Here is a 26204-nt window from a genome sequence, read left to right on the forward strand (position 1 = left end):
TTGATTTGTTGGCATTAATCCAAACATTACAATATCGGTTGACAATGACAATCACTCCATTGTTAAAGACACACAGAGATAAGCTGTGATTTTCTCAGTCTGGATTTGTTTTTTACTGAGTCACTGTGGACCCTGTACTGGTTTTAACTAGACTACTGTGGGCGTTGCCAAGCTGCAGCAGGCAAGTAAAGGTATGTTGGCTATCGCACCTCAAATGGGCTGCCTGGCCTGGCCGCACTCATCCATCTTTCTGTTTCTTTGTTTTTGGTTACCAAGTTAAATTCTTTGTCCACTTTTGTATTTACTTTACTATATTTCTTTCCCTCCGTCTCTCCCCCTCAGACCTGAAGCCCCAGGAGACTCTGCTGCATTTCTCAGCACGTCGGGGTCTTTATCGGGTCACACACTTCTTGCTGCAGCGGGCCGGAGCCAGAGAAGCCCTGCGATTGGCCAACAGGCAAGGCCACACCCCCTCCGCCCTCGCCGCCCTGAAAGGACAGGAACGCTTGCAGGAGCTCCTCGAAAAGTAAGCACTAAGCACATCTCGTTAACAGCAGTCAAAGGTTGTTTTTCTTGTACAGCACTAGGACATGTTTTCAACGCAGCGCTTTTCAGTTTCAGCGCAAGTGAAAAACAATTTAACATAAGAGAAAAGAGAAGAATGTAAACAACAACAACAATATGAGCACCCTGTTTGACCGAGCTGAGGTTTCAATCAACACCTCGTTCTCTGGACAAACATGTCACTATATAGGAGGGCCCTTTAGGTCAACCTTGTTTGTCTATTGTTTGCGGTAGAAGAACAATAGAAGTAGCCATAGAACATCACCAAAAAGCCCACTGCAGTCGGATAGTCGAGGGCAAATTGAGAAGTTGTGGGTTGGCATTGTTCCAAGAGAATCCTGGGAGATGGGAAACTATTCGCAACACAAAAGCCTTTGTTACGACCTCTGTGTCTACTGACCTGTTGTAGAATGTCTCCACAACATCTCACTATGTGTAACTTTCCTTAATCCACACACACACACACACTGCAGTGTTGTCTCTCCAGGGTTTAATGGCAGGTGGATCGTCTTGTTTGCTGTTGTCAGGTATTATCCCCGATAGTGCCTGATTGACTAGTGAGGTCAAATTCTTGTCATCCCTTTATAGTGAAACATTAAACTGCGGGGAATAAAGGCGGCTTTTGGTAAATGGACTGAGATAAGGGCTTAAAGTGGAAAATGACCCTTTTTTATGCCCTTCAAGCACTCTACTTATCTTCTGTGGAATAGTTTTAACCTAACACAAAATGAAGATGCTAAAAAGCAGAGAAAATAACTACCACTAAGTAAGATTTCTTATTACCTTATTATTATTGTCTGAAGTTGCCGTTCAACTTAAAGCTCCCTCTTTATGTGTTGGTCATTGTGTTTCTCTCATGAAAAGTGAAGTCACTTGCAGCCTGTCTGGTGACCTCAGCTGCAGGGGCTCACACACAAAACAATCCACCCAGGATTACGTAAACGGATCTGTCCAACTGGGAGGTGTCTCCCCCTTTACAGCAGTATCTACACGGACAAAAACACTGCACATACTTTTACCTTCAACACTTAGAGCGAATGCAGCAGGGGGGAGTGAAGTTATCTCGGAAAGCTTATCCACTAGGAGTGGTTGTTCAGTGAGGTATTGCTGGGCGTCTTTTATTACTAAGGGCTAAGGGAAGTAACATTTTTGGTTGACTGGCCACTTTTCTTTAAAATGTATTATAACTTGACTCGCTATATGTTGCTTTATTCTCTGCTAAACTGCTAGAATAGAGTAACATAACAACCAAAGCATTTATCTGATGGCCTTTACACTCTAGGAAGCCTGCTACGCACATGGATTATCAAAAGAAAAAAGGGGGAGTGTGGATCTGCTGACATCTTTAATTAAAACCTTCTCCTAAAAGCAGCCCTGGTCCTGTCTTAGCCAAGTCGCGCTACAGACTCCTTCCTTCGGGTTGATCTAAATGTTTTTTTCACGACAGGGCCGAGAGTGACACAGAGACGGCCAGAGAAATCGAGAGCGCCCAGCCCGTCTCTACGGACGCCCGTGTAGTTTGCCACCTCCCCGGGCTAAACACACACACTCTGACACTGAGCATCCACCCCGGACACGACCCTCCCAACCTACAGCGGAGTGTGGAGCAGCTGCTGCACTTGATCTGCCATGTCCACGCCAAGGTGAGTCACAGCGACGCCACCCTTCCCTTTTAGTCAGCACGCTATCTCTGCTCACCTTGGCATGGTCCAGGACCTGTGCCGCAGCTCAACATTGTTAAATTGTTTGTCTTTTCACTGCCCTCCTCCTTTTTTCTAACCTTCAAGTTTAGTTTGTATAACCAGCGGAACACCTTATGCAATCACAGAGTTGGAGATAGATAAGAACGAGAGGGAGCAACTCTTGTGTGGTTCTCAGAGTGAAAAGCTAATGTTTATCCTGCCTTCTTTTTCTGTGTTTTCCCCCGCAGGGACTTTCTGTGCTGGAGCTGCAGTTTGATTCACTGCACACAGATGCCGAATGTTGTGACGGCGTAGATACAGAGACAACCTGTCTACAGTGCCCGGCAACGGCATCAGAATCCCTGGATACAACAATAGGAGGGGACTTGGTAGAACTCTGCTCAGTGGAAAACTGCAATAGTGTTGAATGTGGGACTGAGATCACAGAGAACGACCGGAGTTTGTCTCCCTGTACTAGAAAGTCAGAAGAAGTACGCTGCCACGAGCAGGGCCTTGGCGCCCCAGAGGACTGGGTGTGTCTTAGTTCAAACACGGGGAGAGATTACTGCCAAGTAGAGGAGGAGGAGGAGGGCAGGGAGCAGCCTGTTGTTTCCTCCCAGAGTGTGAGCTTGTGTGACGGCAGTGTGGAAGCACGGAGCGAGGCAGATGGGGAGAGCCTCAGTGTGGGAATCCCTCCACCACCACCTCCACCCCCACCATCACCGGCAGCAGAAGACTGTGGGCAACAGGCAGAGGAAACTGATAGAGAGGCTGTGATTTGGGAAGGACAAGAGGCCACGGTGGGAACGGAAAGATCGGAGCAGGAAGCTGAAGAGGACAGCACAGCTAGAAGGAGGGAGGAGGAGGAGGTGGAGACCAACTCAGAGTCAACACATCACATAACGCCCAGTGAAGAAGACACCATGGGACAGTCTCCGTCAGTAGAGGGTTCCCAGGTATCTGACACTTCTGATTCTGAATTGAAAGAGTGCTGTGAGGAAGGAGAGGACGTCGGGAAAGAGGAAATGGAATTAAGCCAGGAGCTCTGCGTGGGGGTCTCTTTAGACGAGGGTGAAGGGTTTACAGACCCTCTATCAGCCCCGGGGGACCTCCCCAGCCCATCCCCGGTGGACTGCGCTGGTGATGTAATCGAGGAACCTGAGGCGGCTGTTCCATGTCTCTTGATAGCGGACCTCTTCCACGAGGGAGAACCTTTGCCAGACATAAACAGCCTGGAACAAAACCAGGAAACAGCTGCTGGGGATTACGCTACAGAGCAGCAGTTGGGTTTGGCACCAGAAACTGCTTGTCATTCTGGGAATTGTACTGGAACAGCGAGCAGTGAGGAGCGAGCCGCCGAAGACGTAGAGGAACCTTCTGGATGCAGTAGTGAATGTACCACTTTGCCTATGGAAGAACATGAAGATGCAGATGATCTTCAGACTGCCGGGAACTCCATGGAAGATTTACAGACGGATCAATCATCTGAAAGGATGCCCAGCTCTAGTTATACACTTGATTCAGGGATGAGCCATGGCCTCTCCAGTGAAGACGATGTCAGTTTCCGATCTTTTGGAAGCTCCACCACAGACATATTCTACCCCACTCAGGACAATGCTGGTATAGAGTTTTCACCAAACGATTTAAAATCTGGTGAAAACAATGAACATTCACTAACCGTGGATGCAGGGCTCCCCTTGGAGTTGGTCAGTGCCAGTGCGCTGCCAGAAACGGACTGTAACCAGACTCACTCTACCCCCGAATCACAACTGTCACCAAGCCAGACAATGGAGGCTTTGAATCCCGAGGGGACAGGAGAGGAACTCTCCCTGGAGCTTTACAAAGAGGATCTGTCGATAGGTCCGCCATTGTCAGAGAGTGGGGAAGATCCAGCGGTGAAGGACTATGAAAGCGAAACTGGAGAAGCCAGCAACTCTGAAGTGAATGCAGGGATTGAGCATTTGTCACTGGAGGTCACCAGTGAGGTGCTATTGGAACCCAGTCTATCTGTTGAAGAAAGTGAAGGAACCGGCCCAGTTGACGGAGACCATCTGTCAGTAGAAACCAGTGATACATCTGAAGTTCCCTCAGCAGAAAATGGTGGAGAAGTGCAATTGTTGCCACAGCAACCTGAACAGGATAATGCAGACCAGAGGTCACCCGACAAAGAACTAGGGCACTCAGAGAATCAGATTGATGTTTCTTTATCTCAAGGTGTCACTCCACTTTCAGATGTCAACACCTCTGAAGTAGAACCACCTTCTTCAAACAATGAAGCATCGTGTGAACCTCATGTTGACAATGAGCTGGCTGAGAATCCACAGTCCCTTGACACAGTGGATGGACTGTCACAAAGCCACGACAGTGCAATTCAAGGTGGGCAATCTCTTGATTTATTACAGTTCCAGTTCAGGTTTACCTTTGTTCTGCACACACCCATACATCAAAGGGCCAATATGTTTGTCAAAGTCTAGTTCATAAACAAATATGCTAAATCAGATTCAGTCCTTCTCCGATGATTAATGGCAAAAGCTCTGCAAAGCTCAATGCAATGTGGCTCACCATAATTGTGGTATTGCGTATGACATCTTATATGATATATTGTTGTTGTTAAAACTGGCTTTGCTTGGTGTTTCTGCTTTTTTTTTTGGTGCCAATAATTTGCATTTTAGCTTTGAGTATTTTTTTAAAGATTTCCTATTTTTTAAATCAGATTAGAAAAGATTCCTTGCCAGATGTGAAATGTGAAATTAGCATAGTCATTTAACTGCATCAGTTCACACAAGGACACTAGAGTATATTGTAACATTTTACATAACAGGAAATACTGAGCTGTTTGATATTTTGATACCTTAGGCCATACATAGTCTGACATCATACGTTCTGTGTAAGTCTCTGTCTCTGGCTACAGCGTACTGTATGTCAACAGGCACAGTCACATTACCAGTGCATGTGAGCAAGTCTCAGATGCATGGCTTGAAGGCTGGGCTCTCTTAAACAAACACACGTAAGCCAGCTGATGTGAGCATAGAGACGGGAGTCCCTCTTCTCTAAGTGAACTTCTAGCACTCGTATGTCTGCAATTTTCTCTCATCAGTATTAATTGTACTGGAAAGGTCTAGGGCAAGGTTGGTGCTGTGCGTCACAAAGAGAGTGGGGTGTTGTAATGAACGTGTGTGGGGAGCATATATTTACAGCTTGACAGGGGCACAGCATCCAGTTAAATAATAGGCAATCAGAGACAAGGCTTCTTTACATTCTTTGGAGATAAATACTTGAATACTCCATTTGGAATCAAGTGGATGCTTAACAACACAAGTCAGTCATTTTGGAGACTTTTCCACTCCTTTTACCATTCATCAAGTCATGTTCACTTACATAAATAAGCCTTCCAAGATATATTCATGTAATACGTCTCACATAATTATACAGTGCCATCATTGGGTTATGTGTTAACTCCTTTCACTTTACCGCTCGATATTGACATTTGAAGGGATTTGCCATTGAAATGATTGCCTTTTTTCGTGTGCATTTCTCCAGAGGTGGAAGTTATTATGCCTGAAGAAACTGTCCCTGGTGCAGTGGAGGAAGAAAACGGCCCAACAGAGAAAACAGACGTTTCTGCGGTAAGCTCAAAATCTCTAATCTAGCTATCAGCTGCCAAGCTCTGTTTTGTTGACGTAAAGGTTTAATTAACATGAGTCTAAAATGAGTCATTGTTTGCCTGACCTTTTGCAAACACTGAGTAATGGGTTATATTTGGCTTGAAATTAAAGTCGAATTTATATTTTTCATAAAAATAAATCAAAGAGATCTGTGGGTGGGCTGCCTGTTTTAACGAACAAATCTGGTCATCCTGAGAGTCTTATCACAACTGATTGATAAATTGCAATGCTGAACATGACTTCAATCCAGTTCATAAATGATAAAGGTGTGACAGATTTCCATTCTTAACAGTATAATAGTTTCTCTATTCTTGTCAGCATGGCCAGTCAGCTAGTAAATTGTTAGTAATCACCATGAGGATTTTAGACAAAGTTGAACTAACACTTTTCATCAGCACAATATCAGTCAATAGGAAATATGCAATACTTGTTCAATCAAATTAATAGGACTCCTTTTGTTAGACTTTTTTTTCCAGAATCTCTTCTATATGCTTTGGTGTGTTGAAACTTTAGGTTAATCTGTTTTAGGCTTTCTCGATTTCATATTGTATGCACGGGTTATTATTGAAGAATAATTTTAATGTTTTTTTCATTGGTTAAAAACGTGACACCATTTAGCGTCATACAAACATTTTATGACATGACTTGCCATAGATTGCAAAATATCTTATGAAGTATGCAAACAATGTTGGGGGGGGGGAGAAGGAACGGCAGGATTTGTTTACGAACTGCTTGATGTGCCAACTACAGATTTATAGAGAGTTTAGGAATGAAGCTGTTTGGAACATTTTACTCTCTGAGAAAAAAAAAACCCCTTCAAGTTGAGACTTATATATTTTTGGTGAGTGCAGTCCTTCTCTTGTTTCCTACGGTAAGACTTCTACATGTACTTTGCTGTAGAACTGCTAACAGGATCTCCCTGCCTCACCCTGTGGGAGTCATGTTATGCAGTTCATTGAGTGTCTCAGCTCAGCCGCGGAAAGCACATGGAGGCCATCATCAGTAGACGAGGCTTTACTCTGAAATGTTGCTGACTGACAGATTCCTCAGCAGCCCATAGACTAGAGTGGCTTTTGCTTATTCCTGGGTTGCGGTCTGGGTCAGTGGCTTGTTGTGAATGCCAGATGTTTGACTGCAGGAGAGGATACACACGCAGTCTGCAGGAGGCTGGGCTTTCCACCAGAGGGCGATGTAGCATCAATGGCCTTGTGTTAGATGTTTTCCCTCTTGATCAAGAGAGAGAATGTAATGACCTGCCATATGATCCTGTTGAAATCTCCTGTAATTTCTACGATGAGGGGGCAATTTAGAGTCATGCTGGTTTTGAACAAACTGTAATACTGTAGGAGTTGAGCTGAAGAATCCTCAAAACATAGACATAAAGTGCGTACAACTTTTAATTATAATACGAATTATCACGGAAAATATCCTTATCATCAGCCATGAGTATATTTATTTTACAATAAGATAACATTATGAAAAAGGATTTGTTAAAGGGAAATTAGAAAAAGAAAACGTCTTTGCAAAGGATGGGTAGAAAAAAAAGTGGACAGTAGGAAATAAATATAGAGAAGACCAATAGCAACGGAAAAAACTGACTGGTTAACTTAACGCACTCTAAATGACAGCAGCACCAACTAAAAGCTGTGATCAGAGTAACCAAGACTGTATCTGTATTTTTACAAGATGTAAGCTGTTTAGTTATTAGACTATTTAGTCCTGGTTTATTCAGCAGGTGTGCCACCTTTTGCATCTCACATTTAGAATATATTCTACTATTTAAGTCGGCAAGCCTGTACAGCAATGTCTTCAATGAAGGTGTCCCTTCTGCGTTTAGTCTTTAATAGCTGTGTGAGCCATGTCCTCGACCCAGAGATAGTAGCATGAGATGAATTTGATATTACACTTCAATGGCAATTTGTTTGGATAAATGTGAATATATGCATGCAGGTCCAGGGAAGTCACCAAGAGAAGAGAGTAACAGTAGTGAAGTGTGCTGTTGTGAACACCTGCTCAATAAACACATTTGGTCACCACCAGTGTTGCTTTAATTTATGTTGGGGAGCGACTGCTTTCACTGCTTTGTTCCATATCAAAGCAGCGGATGTGGCAGTAGCTTTGGAGATGCCACTTTACCTACCATATTGCATTTTTCAGATAAAACAGATCATCAAGTGAGTGCACCTTACAACCAAGGGCCATACAATGTATGAGGTATCATTGCCTCTGTGTATACTGAAGTAAATACAAATAGACAATGACATTTCTTTTTACTGATATGAATACAGTATGACAGTGCACCTCTCAGTTCCTTAGGTCCTCCCGGTCTTCTCGATTCTGTTCCCGGTCATTCATAATTCTAAAGCACCAGCAGTGACTGACACATTTACCAGTATTAATATTTACTGCACCAAGTGTCTTATTTAGTTGTGGAAGATGGGGCATTAAAAAGTTAGTTAGAAGAAAGGTTACATGTATAAGTCAGTGGATTAGGCCACGTGAAAGAGCTGGTCTTTTAACAAGGGACAATTCATTTTTACAGTCCATCCCATCCATGTAAATAAATACATAACTAATGATTTTTTTCCACGCAGGCACATAATAGCGCCAGCCGGATGGCATAATAAAAAAATCAAATAGAAAGTGCATGGCCGGGTTGAGATGTTATTTTTCAGCTTTCTTGACCAGCCGTTTCTTCCATAGAGAGAGAGAGCTGAGGTCTTTCTGTTGGACTCCTGTCATCTTGGAGCAGACCTTAACAATGTGATTTAGACTGTTTTTGTCTTTCACATACACCCCATCTTAGCCAACACACAAATGAAAACGTTCAGATACTCTACGTGCTTGTATGCTGTTTTACATCTACATAGCGTGGAAAGATGGAGTGATACAAGCTGGAAAGTTGTTTGGGGAATTACTGGCCTCCCCTTACTTTTCACGGCTATACAGTTTGAAGTGTAGCAGAACAATAAACAGATATTCAAACAGCCAAACAGCAGTTTATATTCAAAGTTTATTTTTTCGGTGCAAACACTGTGGTTTATTTGGTTCAAGTGATTCATTGCAGTGTCTCACTGCACTTTTAAAACACCCGGTGCTCTGTGAAGGTCAGAGCTGGGATCAAGGAAGGCTTGATTTGATTTTGGCTTCTGGGATTTACTCCTTTTTGCTATGGGCCACTAGCAAGAAGCAGGGACCAAGTCTCTATGTGATGACAAACTGTGAAGAAAAATTATCACTTTTCAATTTTTCTGTCTATAAAGGAGCAGAAGAAAGTATGGCAATATTAAAAGATCTGATGGATAAAAGCAACCTCAAGGCTTTCATGATTTTGCCTAGAGATGTTTCTGTAATCTCTTGTCCAGAAGCTGTCCTGGAGAGAGCTACAGAGACAGCATTTTTTTTTAGTGGAACACCTCCCCAGAGTTGTAAGTGCAGTCTGATTTTGAATATAGTAGGACCTGTAGTGCTCACGGTATGAAGTATTCTCTTTGAGCTGGTTTGGAGAGTTGATACACTTCAAAAAACAGTCAACAGACGATTCAGTAACTTCAATATGCAGTAAGGAGTCACTATCGGTGGGAGGTTCAATTGATATATTTCCAGAGGAATTATAGCCTACCACTATACACTTTGATATCATCTCACTGTTTTGACATATTTATAATGAACATTGCAGTTCAAACTGATCTAATCAATTACTGCATTTTTTAAAATAATCTATTTTGTCTCACATAATGCGTAAAAGCAGGACATCGGTCATAGTAATAATGAATTCCATTTGTCTGTGTGATTTTGCATGCATATGCCATATTGTGACATCTATTCAATAAAGTATTATAAAGGAATTGATATTGTAATATTGCTGTCAACTTGATCTAAACATAATACCTCACATGTGGTGAAAACCCTGAAGTGCAATCTGCTCTGGTTAGTAGCTGGACAATTGTAGCTTTGCCCCTTGAGAATGAATATGCCATATGCAAGGGTGACACAGCCTATGGTCATATCCATCATCTGAGAAGGTGCAATCAGTCCCAGAAGGGTGCCTCACAGGTGGCCTCAACATATGCTCTTCCAGCAGGGGGTGTGGAATCGCAGAACAGCATGAATTGTGACGGTTGGATCACATTAACTCGAGTACTAATGCCCTACTGTCACCTATCAGCCTGTAACAATGCACTACTTTGATGGGCTGAGTTACACAGTAAGAGAGAGAGAGAGAGAGAGAGAGAGACTTTCACAGCCTCATTGAGAAGGAAAGAAAGGCAGTAAAGGAATGAGTCAGGCAGAGTCAGGCAGAGAAGTTGAGAGGCGACAGAGGAAAAGAAAAGGGAGGGAGGGATGGAAGAAGAGAAGGAGGGAGGGAGGGCAGAGGAGAAGGAGGGAGGGAGCAGAGAGCTGGAGTCTGGTAGAAGGCTGCAGCTTCTGTGGCCAGATGTGGAGTTTAGCAGACAGCCTCAGCTCTCCCCAACAGTGTTCCTGCTGGATTTGAACCCTCATGTTAGGAAATCTGCCCTGGATATTTGCGGGAAAATGTACGAACGACACAAGCGGAGGTACAGTTTCTGTGCCAAAGGAGAGAGAGCAGTAGACGTGGTTTTGTTAAAGGTAGGCTACCCCAATCCACACTTTGAAACAACACACTTTGCTTGGTGTGATAGTTCTGCTACTGCTAACCTTCAAACAGAAGCTTTGAAAACAAAGTTGTTAAGCGCTTCAAAAGAATGGCAAAAGCTAGGTAAGAAATATCAAAGCAGGACTGAAATCATTGAAGTAAACCATGAAAGGCAAGTCAAAGATAACCAATTTCATTATTACATTAAATTAAGTTCATAAAAGAGAGTTTTTAGCAGCATACGCTCCTCAGACGGATAGAGGCCTGATCTCATTTATTCTCAAAAGAGAAAGGTCATTTCTTAAGTGAAACATAATCATAGCTATAGTCCCAAAGTGCTTCAACATGTTTGGGCCAACCTGTAGCCAGCGCTGATGCGGATGGGGCTTCGCTGTGTTGCACCCTGGGAGATGATTGCACGGTTGTTGATAGTGGCCCTGCAGACACAGAGTGCTGATTATTTCGGGGTGGAGTGTGGTTTTCTGGATGTACGCTGCATGGGTGTGCTGTATATATGGGACACCAAGATGGATGCCTGCACTCTCTATCCGTCTCTATGGAATAACCGTGTATGAAACTCGATGAGGCTCGGACAGTTTAAGATCTCTCATGGATTATTCGGTCTGGTTGATGGGTACTCGGCTGAACAACTATAAAGCTTTAGCAGAACATAAAGCCCAGTGATGTTCCTAAAATGTCTCGTCACACTGCAAAGTTGGGACATTTCTCTCTCTCTCTTCCTCAAAGGTCCTGTAACTTACTGCACCAGCAAAGTCCCGTCTCAAACCATTGGAACTGGCTGTTCAATGAAATCCTTCTAAATGGGATCGTTATAGCACCCAGAAGTGCTATTTAAAGCCCAAGTGGCACTACATACTCTATATAGAACCCTTTATGCCATGTTTATGTTGTTGGAGAGCAGTTAGTCCTGTTGACTTATGGGAAAAGCGTTGTGGTACTAATCATAATATGTTCTCTTCCAATACACACTGACGTAACCTGCTGTACTTCAACCAAGATTTATACTTATGCGGTTAGTTCAGTTCATTGACATAGATGATAGTCGGACCAGATATCTTAACTGATGCCTCTAATAAATATACATAAACGTACAACCCACACAGTTAAGTAGGAGTGTTACATCTCAGATTTGACCTCGTATAGTATTCTCTTCCTCATGTTCCAGTTATCAAATGTCCAACATGCACTTTGTTCAGCCATGTTAGCAGCATGACTGTTGGGATGACAATGTCTGATTTTCCAGACTGGAATAACTCTGACCGACGGCCTTAACATTTGGTACATAGATGTGACATTCATATACCCACAGGTTGGCTATATAAATAATATATACATTATATATATTATTAGTAGTTTTCTACTACTACTACTACATATAGTGACTTGACTTACTAAAAAGGGGACAAAACTTGTAGAATGCGTATTTGCTTATTAGGCTACAGCTAATATAACCAGTAAACATGACTGGATTGATTCAATTCAAACTCAGCATTACTCTAATCTGAATCATTTCCTATTGCTCGTTGAGGCTTTGCCATTATTTAAACAAATCATTTCTGGCCTACAGTGTGTCATTTTGACCATTGTGCTGTCTGCTGGCTATGACATGCAGAAGCAGTGCAGAGCAGGCTGGGAGGTACTGAGAGGAAAATATTCATGAAGTGGACTGCTCTGGTATATGTAACACCTCTCTTTAGTCCATTGTCACTTTCTAAACCTGTTCCTGATGTCAGCTCCTCTTTTCACCACAGGGCTGAAGTTTTGGATGAGCAAGGATGAGAGAGCAAGAGAGAAAGAGAGAGAGAGAGTGTGTGTGTGTGTGTGTGTGTGTGTGTGTGTGTGTGTGTGTGTGTGTGTGTGTGTGTGTGTGTGTGTGTGTGTGTGTGTGTGTGTGTGTGTGTGTGTGTGTGTGTGTGTGTGTGTGTGTGTGTGTGTGTGTGTGTGTGTGTGTGTGTGTGTGTGTGTGTGAAATATATAGAGAGGGATAGAGAGAGAGGGTGTGTGTGTACTGAATGTGAAAGAGAGCGAGAGTGAGAGGGGAAGAGATATGATGGTGTGGGAAAAAGGCAGCGCCGGCCTAACGGTTTCCTCTGGCCTCAGATGGAAACAGGCATTTGGCCAAATGACTTCATTCCAACTAGCGTTTCATATCCCGGCATCTCTGCTGGCCCGGAGTCACAAAATACATCATCACTCCACTTACCAAGAACAGTCAGTCTGTGAATAAGCCTTTATGCTAAACAACAGAGTACTACTCAGTATATACAAGCACAAGCAACAGGCCAGGGAAATAACAAATCACAGAATCTTCCTTTCCAGTTTTGGGAACTTACAGTATGTCCACCACATTGCCAACGTTCTTGATCATCGTATGATCACAGGAATAGATGTTCCTTATGTTGACAAAAGTGTTGCAACCTCTTGACTCTTAACACATTTGTCTGTATTATTGTCGATCAACTATCTGAGGATAATCCTACTGCTATTCTTAAAGGAAAATATTATGAATAAACAACCCCAAGTGTTTCCGTGGTTACGACGACAGAAGACCCAGATTGAATCCCCCACTGTGGTGAAATGTTGTTGAACAAAACACTGCTCCTCTCAGCTTCACTATTCTGTTGCTTACCATGACCTCTCTGTAAAGGGAGGGTAGAGAACATTTCAATAAAGAAGGTGTTTCATTATTGGTCTTAAAATATAATATTTAAAAAAATCTGTGTAGCAGTTGGGTCATTGTCTGACAGGCGATATGCTTGTATGCTTTTATCCTGTTTTAAGTGCTTGGGAAGTTGAATTCAGTGCACTTTCCAAGGTGCAACAGAGAATAGCCTTGCCCTCAGGTCTGCTGCCAGCCGCCCTCAGGGTTCACCCTGTGTATACATTACCTGGCTGGAAACAGTCATTCAGTCAGCCGTGGCATCCTTTAATGCTGCTCAACCTCTCTGGCTGCCTGCCTGTTTAGAAACAAGGCAGCCGTCCAAGCCCTGCCTGCCCCGGGTCTCACACACACACACCAGCCCACTTTTTATTTTTAAACCAGATGTGTTTTTACTGGGTACAGTTTAGATTCCCCCGACGCTACAAATATGCACTGTGCTGTTCAGACTCTGGGCTGCCAGCTTTCAGTGGGGGGATCGGGTCTTCACTCGTCGGCTGAATGAACTGTTCACAGGTCTGCTAATAGGCTGGAACACTTGTTTGATGAGTGTATGGTTGGCTTACTGGTTAAAAGGCTGGCTTTTTAAGTAGCTGCCACCTCGTGCCTCTTGGTTTGTGTAGGACCTTACCTCTTGTCCATGTCCAACCCAAGTTTTCTATTCATTGTGCTTCTTTCGGGAAACATGAGCTGTGTCTTTCTTTGGTCTGAACAGAACTCTGCTGTTTTACCTCCTTATTTGTTTCTAATAATGTTTGGGGCCAAAACCCAAATGCAGCTTCAGGGTTGCTATGCAACTGGCATCACTGGACAGAATGAGGAGTTATGAGTTAAAAGGAGAAGTTGAAGAGTGCTCAGAGTTGAGACCACTCAAATTTTTTCTTAAATCGGCAATACACATTAAACCATGGAAATGCTCTAAATGAAAATATTTTCATTTGGAATTTGGGAGAAATATGGTCAACACTCAGTTGTCAATTAAATTAAATTATGCAGTATATTAACTTGAAATAACATATTCTTGCACATGTGTAGCCCCCCTAGCAAAAATATTCACTTGATTTCCCATCATGCTGGAGTTCAGTTCATCAAGGTTCAGTTCACAATCAGTGCCAAAACACACTAAAGCAGTCCTGGTGGCTCATGGTGTATAAACAGTCTATTACAGTCACTCAGAGCTGTGCTTGCCTTTATATGGGGCTTTAATCTGTATTTTATTCCTGTTCCTTTGCCTCTATTTGAAGTTCTACTGTCACTGCTCCTGTGTAGGGTCAAGCCATGTAGCCTTTTGTAATTTGTTGCAACACTTGCAATCATTTAACTTTTGATGCATTTATGTGTGTGTGTGTGTGTGTGTGTGTGTGTGTGTGTGTGTGTGTGTGTGTGTGTGTGTGTGTGTGTGTGTGTGTGTGTGCGTGTGCGTGTCTGTCTGTGTGCGTGTGTGTGTGTGTTCACTGGCGCCCTCTATGACCGGCTAATCTTTCCTCGTCAGCGTGTTTGTTCTCTCTCAGCGGGCTCTGTTTGATATCTGAACACAGCTGTGAGAAAAGAGAGAGCTTGTGTGTGCAGTCTGAGTGTGTGTGTGTGTGTGTGTGTGTGTGTGTGTGTGTATATGTGTGTGTGTGTGTGTGTGTGTGTGTGTGTGTGTGTGTGTGTGTGTGTGTGTGTATATGTGTGTGCCATCTGTGTTTGTGCTATAGTGCGGGTGAGTTTTGACGAGTGAAAAAAGGAACATTGGTGTTTATAATTTGTGTGCACGCATGTTGGCTGATGCATGTAAACGTAACGTTGCCATTCGGCATGTAAGCGACTGTCATGGTTTTTTGTCTGAATTGAATGTGTATGGTCACACAGTAAGTACTTTTACACACGCCCACTCACAGGTGTGGGCAACACAGCTCTGTGTTTCTCAGTGTCTCGGCTGGCTTGTCAGCAGTGTGTTGTGGGACAGTTGAAGGCTATAGTTGTTTAGAAACCGAGCTGAGCCCTCTCAACCCCCCAAAACCATCTGGGAGGCTCAACCTTGCTGGCTGGCTGGGACTCGCTCATCCTCCTCTGTCTCATGTCTTTGATTTGTTATTAACCTCCTGACTTGGCTCTTTGCTTTTTTTTGTTTCTGTCTCTGTTCTGCATTTTCTGGATGACTGAAGTGTCTGTGCTACGGTTTAGTTCTGACTTCTTTTCCTCTTTTTATTTGTAGCCGTCTCTGTTTATGTGACATTGTCTCTATGTGTGTAGGTACTAGGTTGGCAGAAATTTGAAATCCATGAACTCTGGGAAAGTGTGATCTGTATTTTCTTATTAAATAAAAATACTACACAATTATTTGATATATTACAAAAGCAAGTGTTGGAACCTCCCATGGTTGCCTGGCAACCTTATGGTGAGAACAAGACTCCAGGAAGTCACCCGTCCTCCCAATACAAGAAGAAGTCCAGGGGCCTATCCGAAAACTTTTTTTTGCATAGGAAATTTCCTTTCCTATCGAGATGAACCGGAAGTACTCGGCGGATAGGTGATCCGAATTCTCCAAATGCTTAGGAAAGGCATAGGAAAGGAGCCTCGATTCATCCTTTAACCCTCCTTTAGCATAGGTTACTCCTGACCAACCTATGCTAAAGGAAAGGAGATAGTGGTATATCCCATAATCCTTTACGGCGGCAAGATTTAAAGCAACAGGCCACCGCCGGAGTTTACCGACTCTACACAAATACGAACGAGAGGTAAAACAGAAGAGAGGAGAGGAGAAGAGAGGAAGATTTAACTCGGCTAAAACAAAATACCCCCCCCCCTCACACACACACAGGCTAAAGATAATAAAGAACTCATAAAAGACCAACATCATAATAGTTATTTTCGTAGCACATAATTTACACCATAAGAAAATAAAATACCAACTTCACATTTAATGAAGTTACTGGGGGCAGTTCATTTCAACATCAACACAAGTGTAGCCTCTTTTTATTCCACATGTGAATTGGGATATATGGGAGTGATTCTCTCTCTGTAGGCGACAACCTGATTAAAATCAATATGAAAAGAACGCATGGATCAAACGAGCGCTTGTTGTGGTCAATTTTCGGAGACTCACGTCAGCAATACTCGCCGTCGCGCAATGACGTCGGTTAGGAAAAGTGGAGTCGAATTCATTTGAAACAGCGCTGTCCTTTCCTATGTTCGATAGGAAGCACCTTTCATCTCTCCTTAACCCCGATGACGTTTAGGGGTTAAGGCATAGGAAAGGAGGCTTATAGGTTAGGAGATTTGACTTTTCGGATAGGCCCCAGCAACTAACCCCTTTAAGACAACAGATCGTCATCTTTGCATATGGTTTTTGTATGAATCAAACAATTAATTAATTATTAGCAAACTTAAGGGGTGCTAGAAAGTAGGCATTTAGACAGTGTTTCCTGTCTTAATGCTAAGCTCAGCTCGTCAGCTGTTGGCTTTAGTTCCATGTTTAACATGTTAGAGTGATATTAATCGTCTTGCTTTGACAAGAAAGACGTAACACATAAAATAAAAAGATGCAGTCATGAGTTTTTTTTCCTTTTACTCTAGTGTTGTTTTTCCCCAGCCATTTTGCTCCCTGCTCTCGTTCAGTCAGAATATTAAATATCGACTTACATCTTTAGTCAAACTCCTCACCTCACACCGGGAATAGTTGTTTTCTTTCAAGCACTTCTCAGCATCACCTAGAGAGAAGGTTAAATGTGTTATTGAACCAGAGGACAATTCACTACCTTAGATCTGATGAAAGCAGGATATAGGTTTGAGAAGGAGGATCATACAGTATGAGTGTGGTCGACTGGTGACTCGGTGTGAAACAGCATCTTTGTGTTGTCCCTCTGATTCCTCTTTCATATTAAAGGCTCTGGCCTAATAGATTAGGGACCTGTTCATACCACGGCTGGGGCTTTCTTTGTACAAGTCTTAAACAGTCAAGTTTGAAGGGCCATGCCAAAGCCTGTACACCTTAGCCATGCTTAACTTGGGTTTACTGGGGTTAGGAGTTAAATGGGAGGACTAGCAACAGTATGAAGAAAGGAAAGACAAAACCATTGAAGTGCAGACCATGAACAAAACATTACAGTAGCTTCAGCTCCGTTCAGAAATCACTTGACCCCTAAGTGACATGGCTTATATAATGGTTGTCTGGGCTGAAGAGCTTGGTCTTGGCAACGTGTCTATGCCGATAGTTTATTAATCTGTTTTGCATTTACTCAGTTTGCATGGGGGGGGGGGGGGGAGGACACACATTAAAGATCATCATCCTAATCTACACGCAGTTCATTAAAAGACAATGAGCTGGTCTCACTCTTTGCTGGCTTCACATTCAGAGCTGTCAGTCAGATCTGCAGAGCTTCGGCCAAACTGTTGAAGCTTTTGTGTCGCCTGCGAAGAGGGGGGTGCCTGTGGCTTTTGTAGTTAAAACCAGTTCCCTAACTCACTATCATGCACACGCGCACACACACACACACACACACACACACACACACACACACACACACACACACACACACACACACACACACACACACACACACACACACACGCACAGCTGTTGTATATACATCCAGACCACAGAGGAAGCAGAGCCCCAGTGTCGTGTGTTCACAGCCAACCACAGATCTCTGACAGCAAGTGTGGGTGTGGGTGTGTTTGCGTGTGTTTGCATGTCAGTGTGTTTGAGTTGTTGTTAGTGTGCCTGTGAGTTTCTGAAGGCTGCAAACACACCAAAGTTGAAGTGTAGAAGAGGGAAGCTACTGAATGGGTTTAAAACAACAGCAAAGTGTGCTGTCCTAAAGAGTGTCTTATCGTTGCCTCCCATCCTGTGTATACGGAGCAACACTTCCTCACTGCCACGCTGCTGCCGGTCTGCATCATGATGTCTTTGTGGGTGACGATCACATGTTGCTGAGGCTGATTCAGTGTCTTCCTGTTTTCTCTGTAGATCCACCGAGACACAGAGGCGTCCTTCCATCAGCCTTGCAACACCCAACTCTCAGGTAAGAGTCACTCTTTGCAGCTAATGATCTACTTTATCTGGATAGAAAGGGGGGTATACATTCAAATGGCTCTCGTGTGCAGGTTTCTGTGCTTTATTTATAAGTGTAAGAGTGTTCTTGTATGTCGCTGTAAGCTCAATTTATGGCAAGGTTGGTGCTCCCATCAGTGACAAATGTGAAGCAGTGGCGAGTGGGTCATTTATGTTTTAATGTGTGTGCTGGAAGACGCTGTATCCTTGTCATTTAAAGTCTATTAGTTTGAATGGATGGCAAATTGATGATTGGTCTTTGGCCCTTTTCTACTCAGAAGAGGAAACTGACACTATCAGACATAATTCAACAGTTATTCGGAAACACCAAGTCAAGACGTTGACAAATTTGAGGTTTTGCCGCCAGATACGGCTGTTTTTGGAATGAATCCTCTCATTGTCTCTGATAGTATTTTTGTGTCGATTAGTTAATATCTTAGATTTTTTTTCGGCCACTTCCTTTCAAATAATTTAAAGTATTCATAAGACTTGCAGTACATTTGTTTTGGTTTTCTGTCCAAGAGAAATGTTTCTGAAACGGCACATGAAACAGAGACATGTATTGTTAAAATGATGTGAGTGTTAACCAGGTGATAGCCATTCTTCCTGTATAACTTTGAAGACTTTGTATCAACAGACTCAGGGTTTAGAGTTGTGGGATGGCCGTGGGATATAAATCTGGTGATAAATGTGTCAACTGTGACACATGGCTGGACTGCCTGAGATCTCTAACTGTAGTTGTAAAGGTACTGAACGATTTCAAATAGTTGTGTGTTGGCACTTGTTGCTGAGATGCTGAGACAATACTTGACTGAGGATACCTGTACAAGACTAGGCCAGAGTTTCATACCAGACACTGTATCAGTAAGGCCTTACACTAAGAGACAAGACAGCTGCTTTAAACATAGAGAGCAACTTTGAAATGTATAATTAACTAACTCAAAGGTTGTGTATGGAGTGTTGGACCATTAGTGGAGCTTTGAGGCAGTTGTGAACAGTGGGACCCTGTTTGTATTTCTCAGCATGAGATACAGCATGGATGTGGATTCACACCACAAGCCTGGAGATGATGTAATACATATTTCTGTCAACTGCAAAGGGTGGTAACAGTTGGTAGTATTCCAGATGACCCTCTTTGTATTCAAGTTGACCCCACGGTGCTTTAGGAAGTGATCCCAGTACATATAATGGAGCGAATCAATGTTAAGGAACAGCAGGATGGACTGTAAAAAAAACCTGGTGGTAAGACACAATACGGTGTTATCCTCTGTTAGTGTTGCTAAAAACAATATAAGCTCACCTGTCATTGCTGCAAACGGTTGATAGTTGCCATTGCAGCTGTGAATATATGGGAAATATCTGTATGAGAAATCTTAATTTGAAAATTGTAGATGTCGACATATTCTAATGAATGGGCAAAAAGCAAGATAAGAAAAAGAGTATTGTTTGACCTGGATAAGATGAGTCTGTCTGTAGAGAGACTATAGTCTCAATAAAAAAAGGCCAACAGATCGATGAGCTAGATCAGGCTCAGAATAAACTACCTTTTATCTGTGGTGAAAAACAGATGAAACCTCAGTCTGTCAGATAGAGAGACAGAGACACAGAGAGAGACAAAGAGAGATAAAAAGGTTTAAATGGATGAGATGAAGTAATACAGAGGGAAAGAAAGGCATCACAAAGCTGTAAAGAGCATGATAGAGAAAGAATAAACAGGAGGGTCAAACGGAAATAAAAATGGCCAGGGTGGGATTTCCTCTCTAGCAGCATGGGATGACTCCACATTACTTATTTTTGGTGGAAATATTCCCTCGCTCCCTCCTCAATAAGCCCGTCCAACTCCTTCAGTCTATTTCTATCCATCTCTCGTCTTTATTTATTAAGTCCAGTTTGCTAGAACAGGTAGCAGCAGCAGGAGGAGACTGATTTGACTTCCTGGTGAATCTCTAAACCACCATTCACTCATACATTAAACAAAATAATCCCATATAATGAACACAATGATTTAGAGTAGTGTCTTAAAAATCTAATCAGTATGCAGCAGTGCCATCAAAAAAATCCCACAAGAGAGACAGAAACTTGGCATCCATTGCCTGTGTCTCAATTCACTGTTTGTCATCTGAGTACCCTGTTAAGTCTGAGCTATGCTAGAGGCATGCCTCTAAGGATGGCATTGTTAGTTGGGTGGTCTCTCAAGAAGACTGAAGTATTTCAACAGTCACTGGATGGATAGACATTTTTGAAAAGACATTCATCTTGTGTGATTCTTCAACGTTTCATCTTGGGACTTCATGAGGTCATATTCTGGATTAGCCAAGTACTTTGATTTATAACTAAATCCTTAAAAAAAAGAGAAGATATTCCCATCAGCCTTAGTTAGTGTTGTGAGGGTGAGGGTACACTAAACAGCCTGAGCCTTATACAGTGGAGGAAATAAGTATTTGATCCCTCACAGGGTTCGACATAATGCATGGCCCGTAGGCCCGGGGCCAGTAAAATCATATGCAGTGCAAGTTGATTGGCCAGTCACTGTCCCGCCCGGGCCAGTAACGGCCAATCACAGTTCAGTATCTTTTTGTAGACTAGGCCTACATCATGGTTCATTGAAATGGGCGTTGAGAGTCGTAATGAAAGCAGTGCTTATTTAAGACTCAATATAATAAACCTAATATAAAATATATTTTTTAATGAAAGGCCAGTGGACAAACGATGCGTGGGCGTTTTGACAGGCGGAGCAACAAGCGGGCGCACTCTCGCTCCGTTGGCAGAGCTGCCTACTGTCCGCCTGCGAGTCGACAAATCAATCGACTTACTCTGCCCCCTTTCTTTCTTCCCACAGCAGAGGTTGAGGTGCAGAAAATTAAGTGAAAACTGCGCTTTTCCTTTAGCTTCCGCCGTAATGTTACAGTATTTGCATGCAAGCCCCAATGGTAATACAAATGAGAGGCTTTATTTAAACGCTGTGAATGCGTCTCTGGTGATTGTGTCGGTTGTAGCCAGAAACCAACGGAGGGACTCGGCTCACTGGACAGTTCCTATAGTCGCGCAGTTTGTCTGCCGACATGGCACTGTGTTTTCAGGCTCGAGACATACAATGAGATCGCGGAAGTCTTTCCCATTGAAATCGCTAACGGGGGGAATATCCCCGGTTATTATTTTAGCCACAAACCACAGTTCATCTGTGCGACGGCTCACTCACTGGCGAGATCTCACGGTGAAACGCTGCTATGCTCGGACGAAGGCATTGTGTGTTTCTAAGGTGATTTAACGTCATAGTCTCAGACGAGCGTTTAACTTTTGCTGCATATTTTGCAATGCATTGTTTTTTATCAATAGTTTAAAAAAAAAATGGTCCCACACCGGACTCTTATGTGAAGCTGACACTTCATGCTGAAGTGACGCTCCTGCAGCGCGCTCACGACCAGACGTGAACTCGCATACACGGTGAAATCTCCTATTAAAAAAACGGCATAACCCCCTGATTTTCGGATTTCTATTCTATTTTTAAAGTCAACTTGAGCGCAAGTGGAAAACCGGTCAATCGGTCGACACATTCACATTCCTAATGCATATAGAGAAAGTAATAAAAACAGCCTACCACACCACAAAGAATGATCAGACCTTCATCTCTTATTTATTTTTTTTATGTTTGAACATGACTTCCGCAGGTGAACTATTCATTAAACTGCCCAAATTCAAGAATAAAACAATCATCAAACTATTGGACTTTAAAATACTGGCCGACCCCTTCAACATACTTTCAGTTGTAGGCTTCAAATTCAATATGTTTGCCTGGTTTTATATTATGTGTATGAGCAATATCAATATTTCATATAATTAACTAAAAGAAAAATAACCAAATCTAAAGGGAAGTGTGTGCAGGGCCAGTGAAAATATACAAGGGGCCAGTAAAACTCGGATCCACTGGCCCGGCAGGCCAGTAGGAAAAAAAAAGTTATGTTGAACCCTGCCTCACTGATTTTGTAAGTTTGCCCACTTACAATTAAATGAATGGTCTATAATTTTAATGCTAGGTTTATTTTAACAGTGATAGACAGAATATCAAAAAGAAAATCCAGAAAATCACATAAAAAAAAGATTGAAATTATTTTGCATTTCATTGAGTGAAATAAGTATTTGATCCCCTATCAAAAAATTGCTTAGTACTTGGTGGAGAAACCCTTGTTGGCAAGTACAGAGGTCAGACATGTTTTGTAGTTGTTTTGCACACATCTCAGGAGGATATTTGGACCACTCCTCTTTGCAGATCCTCTCCTAATCTTTAAGGTTTCGAGGCTGTTACTTGAGCTTCAGCTCCCTCCACAGATCTATTGGATTAAGGTCCGGAGATTGGCTAGGCCAGTCCATGACCTTAATGTTCTTCTTCTTGAGCCACTCCTTTGTTGCCTTTGCTGTATTTTTAGGGTCATTGACGTGCTTGAAGACCCATCCATGACCCATGTTTATGGACCTGGCTGAGAGAAAGAGGTTGGCACCTAGTATTTCATGGTACATGGCCCCATCCATATTTCCTTTGAAGCGGTGAAGTCCACCTGTCCCCTTAGCAGAGACACACCCCAAAAGCATAATGCTTCAACCTCCATGCTTGACTGTGGGGATGGTGTTCTTGGGGTCATAGTCAGAATTCCTCTTCCTCCAAGCATGGCGAGTCACTATGATACCAAAGAACTTGATTTTGTTCTAATCTGACCACATCACCTTCTCCCAAGCATTCTCTGAGTCGTTCAGGTGCTCATTGGTAAACTTCAGACGGTTCTGTACATGTCCTTTCTTGAGCAGGGGGACCTTACGGGCACTACATGATTTCAATCCATTACGGCATAGTGTGTTACCAATGGTTTTCTTGGTGACTGTGGTCCCAGCTGCTTTGGGATCATAAACAGGCTCCTCCCATGTAGATCTGGGCTGATCCCTCACCTTTCTCATGATCATTGATACCCCACGAGGTGAGATCTTGCATGGAGCCCCAAACCGAGGGAGATTGAGGGTCATTTTGTGTTTCTTTCATTTTCGAAAAATCGCACCAACATTTGTCTCCTTCTCACCCAGCTTCTCGCCAATGGTCTTGTAGTCTATTCCGGCCTTGTGCAGGTCTACAATCTTGTCCCTGATGTCCTTAGACAGCTCTTTGGTCTTGCCCATGATGGATATGTTGGAGTTTGATTTATTGACTCTGTGGACAGGTGTCTTTTACATTGTAGATTCACAAATCTCAAAGGAGACTCAAGAACACTTGATTTACAAGTACTATGCACAACCTCAGCTACTAAACACACAAACAAATCATTTGACGAGTTTACAGAAAAAACTACTGAAGCCTCTTCATGTGTGTAGAGAACGTACTGCATCCCATAATATAACTGGTTAGCTGTTCTTCTGAAGCCACAGTCTGGTAGCTTGCCTCGCTGTCTGTGGTTGGCTGCCTCTGTTGAGTCACTCACCCTGCTGCTTTAAAGTGTTGTTTGCAATGTTGCATGATATTACATTTATCATGGGTCAATTCAGCAGCCCTTATTTATGTAGGAGGAGACACGCTGGCTGTGCTCTGGCTGAATTAATACAGTCAAAAGAGAAAAACAAAGATACAGGAGTAAATTGTGGTTATTGCACAATTTAAAGTGAAGGTTTGAATTACAGCCTGGTTAAGGAGTGTTCTGTCTCAAAACCTGTAAGCAGAGGAGATATTTTTTATTTGAGTGGAAAATGGTAGGCTATATGTCAGCAAGCTCCTGACAAAAACTGTTAGGACCTTCCATTTTGCATTAAAAGGTTTGGAAGATTTCTTTATAATAGCATTTTTAAATGAAGTGTCGCTCACATCACTGTTAGCCCACTGAACAGCATAATGTTGGGTGATAGCCGATGTATGAGCCGATTCAGTTACAGCAACAGAGAAACACAACTAGGCTGCTCTGTTGCTTTGAGACAAAAAAAAAAAAAAAAAAGATTAGTTGGTGCGCCACACTTTGTGTTGTTCAGACATCCAGTGTGGTCAGCCCCTAGTGGTTTCTCAGCTTTGTAGACGAACTGACTGGCTGGTGTTCCCTTTGCACAAAAAATAAATCTTTCTGCAAATAGTCAAGCCCAGTTGCATACATTGAACCAGTCATGTTCTTAGAACAAACAAGACAAGGATTTATTAGGATCCAAGGAAAACTAAATGTTATCTGGTTTTTATCTGAACAGTGCTGATAAAATCTGCATTTAGGGAGAACGTAATAAGCTAGCCTCAGTGGCGACTTATCTGAAACGGCACATGAAGTGAGCAGTGAAGAGTGTTTTGAGTGCAGGGAGGCCCCATGGATACTTTATCTTGTCGGTTGTTTTCTCGCCACACACCGCTTCAGACCGGATGATTGGTTTGGATCATATCTACTTTGCAATTTTTCTTCTGCCACATTCATCTAACGACTCCCGTTTCTCCTGACGACTTTAGCCTGGCATCCCTTTTCCTTGGCTTTCGTCGCACATCTTTAACATGGCAACTTTTACTCAGCTGTGAGAAGGCCTTAGGTGTTTTCCTTGACTCACTTGCATTAAAAGCTTTTCTGTGTTTGCCCCAGTAGTACCTCTAAACGAACGTCAAATTAATTATAAAAAAATATGTTGTGTGTTAGTCAATGCAATGTTTACAAGTGTGTGAGCTAATTTACATTCAACCAACAACCTCAACAACCTGCTGACTCATCAGAGGGTTCTACACCTGTTCTCTGTGCTGTGTGTGTGTGTGTGTGTGTGTGTGTGTGTGTGTGTGTGTGTGTGTGTGTGTGTGTGTGTGTGTGTGTGTGTGTGTGTGTGTGTGTGTGTGTGTGTGTGTGTGTGTGTGTGTGTCTGTGTGCGGGGGTCTGTTTGAAAGAGAGGCAGGAGGACAGCTGTCAAAGCTCACAGTCCCCTGCTACTTTTGGTGGACAGGTGTGAGTGGGTGGAGGCTGAGAAAAAACTCCCAGCATCCACCTCTGTCACCACCTCTTGCCACTCCCCCACACACACACATACTTGCACACATTTCACATTTACATTTTGGGATGCTACATTCATGGCAGACGGACTTAGACAGACAGAATATACGTATAGACATATGAAGAAAAAAACGGTAGAATGTTTTTGTTTGAGTTCCCAAAACCCCCTTGGTCAAGGTTAAGGTCTGCGGCAGCACTTGATGTCAAAGGTCAGTGTGCTTCTCATGTTTGGAGTGGTATGTTGTCCACCATGTTTTAAAGCAAACCTGCTATTGATTATGTCATGGGGTGACCATCTATGTTACTGTGTGTTGGCGCTGTGTGTAGCCGTTCAGAGACTTGCTCAGGTTAGAACTGTAGTTTCAGACAAACTTGGAACATCAAACTTGTCAACTTTCTACGGCAGTTATACAGCAGTAATCCTGTGTCTGTCATATTGTGGTCGCCTCCTCCTGTTGATGGATGGATTTACGGTATCTCTGCAGACTGGGATGCAGATATGGAGATTTAAACTGCCTCCTAAACACCTCTGATTCTGAGATAAGAGATTCAGAGGTGAATATGAGTTAATTGCCTAGCTTTAAAAGACTAGATACTGTATAACTAGACATTGTTGACACTTTATAACTTAAGATCTGTGAAACACTACGAAGCAAGTTTTCATTTTAATAAACTAATTGCGTTCATTCTCTAAATAATGTGTTAGTTAAATCAACTGCTTCTAATCCAGAAAAATATGTAACTAAATATCTAAATACCAATATTTCATTTTTTCACCTTAGCCACGAAAGATAAATACTTCAAAGCTTCTGATGTAAAGGATAATACCATGCGTCTTTACATTGTCTGTCTGACATGTGTGCGTGTGTAATGTGCTACAGTATTGATACATATTGTTACCATGAAATTGTTCCTTCATGACTTCTTGGGCTTTAGCAGCAGTCTTTCCGACAGGTCTAAGTGAGCAGGCCTGGGGA

The 26204-nt window shown here is 42.7% G+C and overlaps 1 protein-coding gene across 1 annotated transcript in view; it reads left to right on the top strand.

Annotated features, from left to right (window-relative positions):
- LOC307250865 (A-kinase anchoring protein 13) overlaps positions 1 to 26204 on the top strand; it is a 118161-nt gene that overhangs the window by 47446 nt on the left and 44511 nt on the right. The window contains exons 6-12 of the mRNA XM_080028127.1: positions 343 to 526; positions 2012 to 2207; positions 2495 to 4622; positions 5787 to 5872; positions 6230 to 6245; positions 10350 to 10522; positions 18164 to 18218. Of these exons, the coding sequence (XP_079884253.1) occupies positions 343 to 526; positions 2012 to 2207; positions 2495 to 4622; positions 5787 to 5872; positions 6230 to 6245; positions 10350 to 10522; positions 18164 to 18218 (2838 nt within the window). The remainder of the gene's footprint in view (positions 1 to 342; positions 527 to 2011; positions 2208 to 2494; positions 4623 to 5786; positions 5873 to 6229; positions 6246 to 10349; positions 10523 to 18163; positions 18219 to 26204) is intronic.

This window comes from Ammodytes marinus, assembly GCF_949987685.1.
Source record: "Ammodytes marinus genome assembly, chromosome: 1".
NCBI lineage: Eukaryota > Metazoa > Chordata > Actinopteri > Uranoscopiformes > Ammodytidae > Ammodytes > Ammodytes marinus.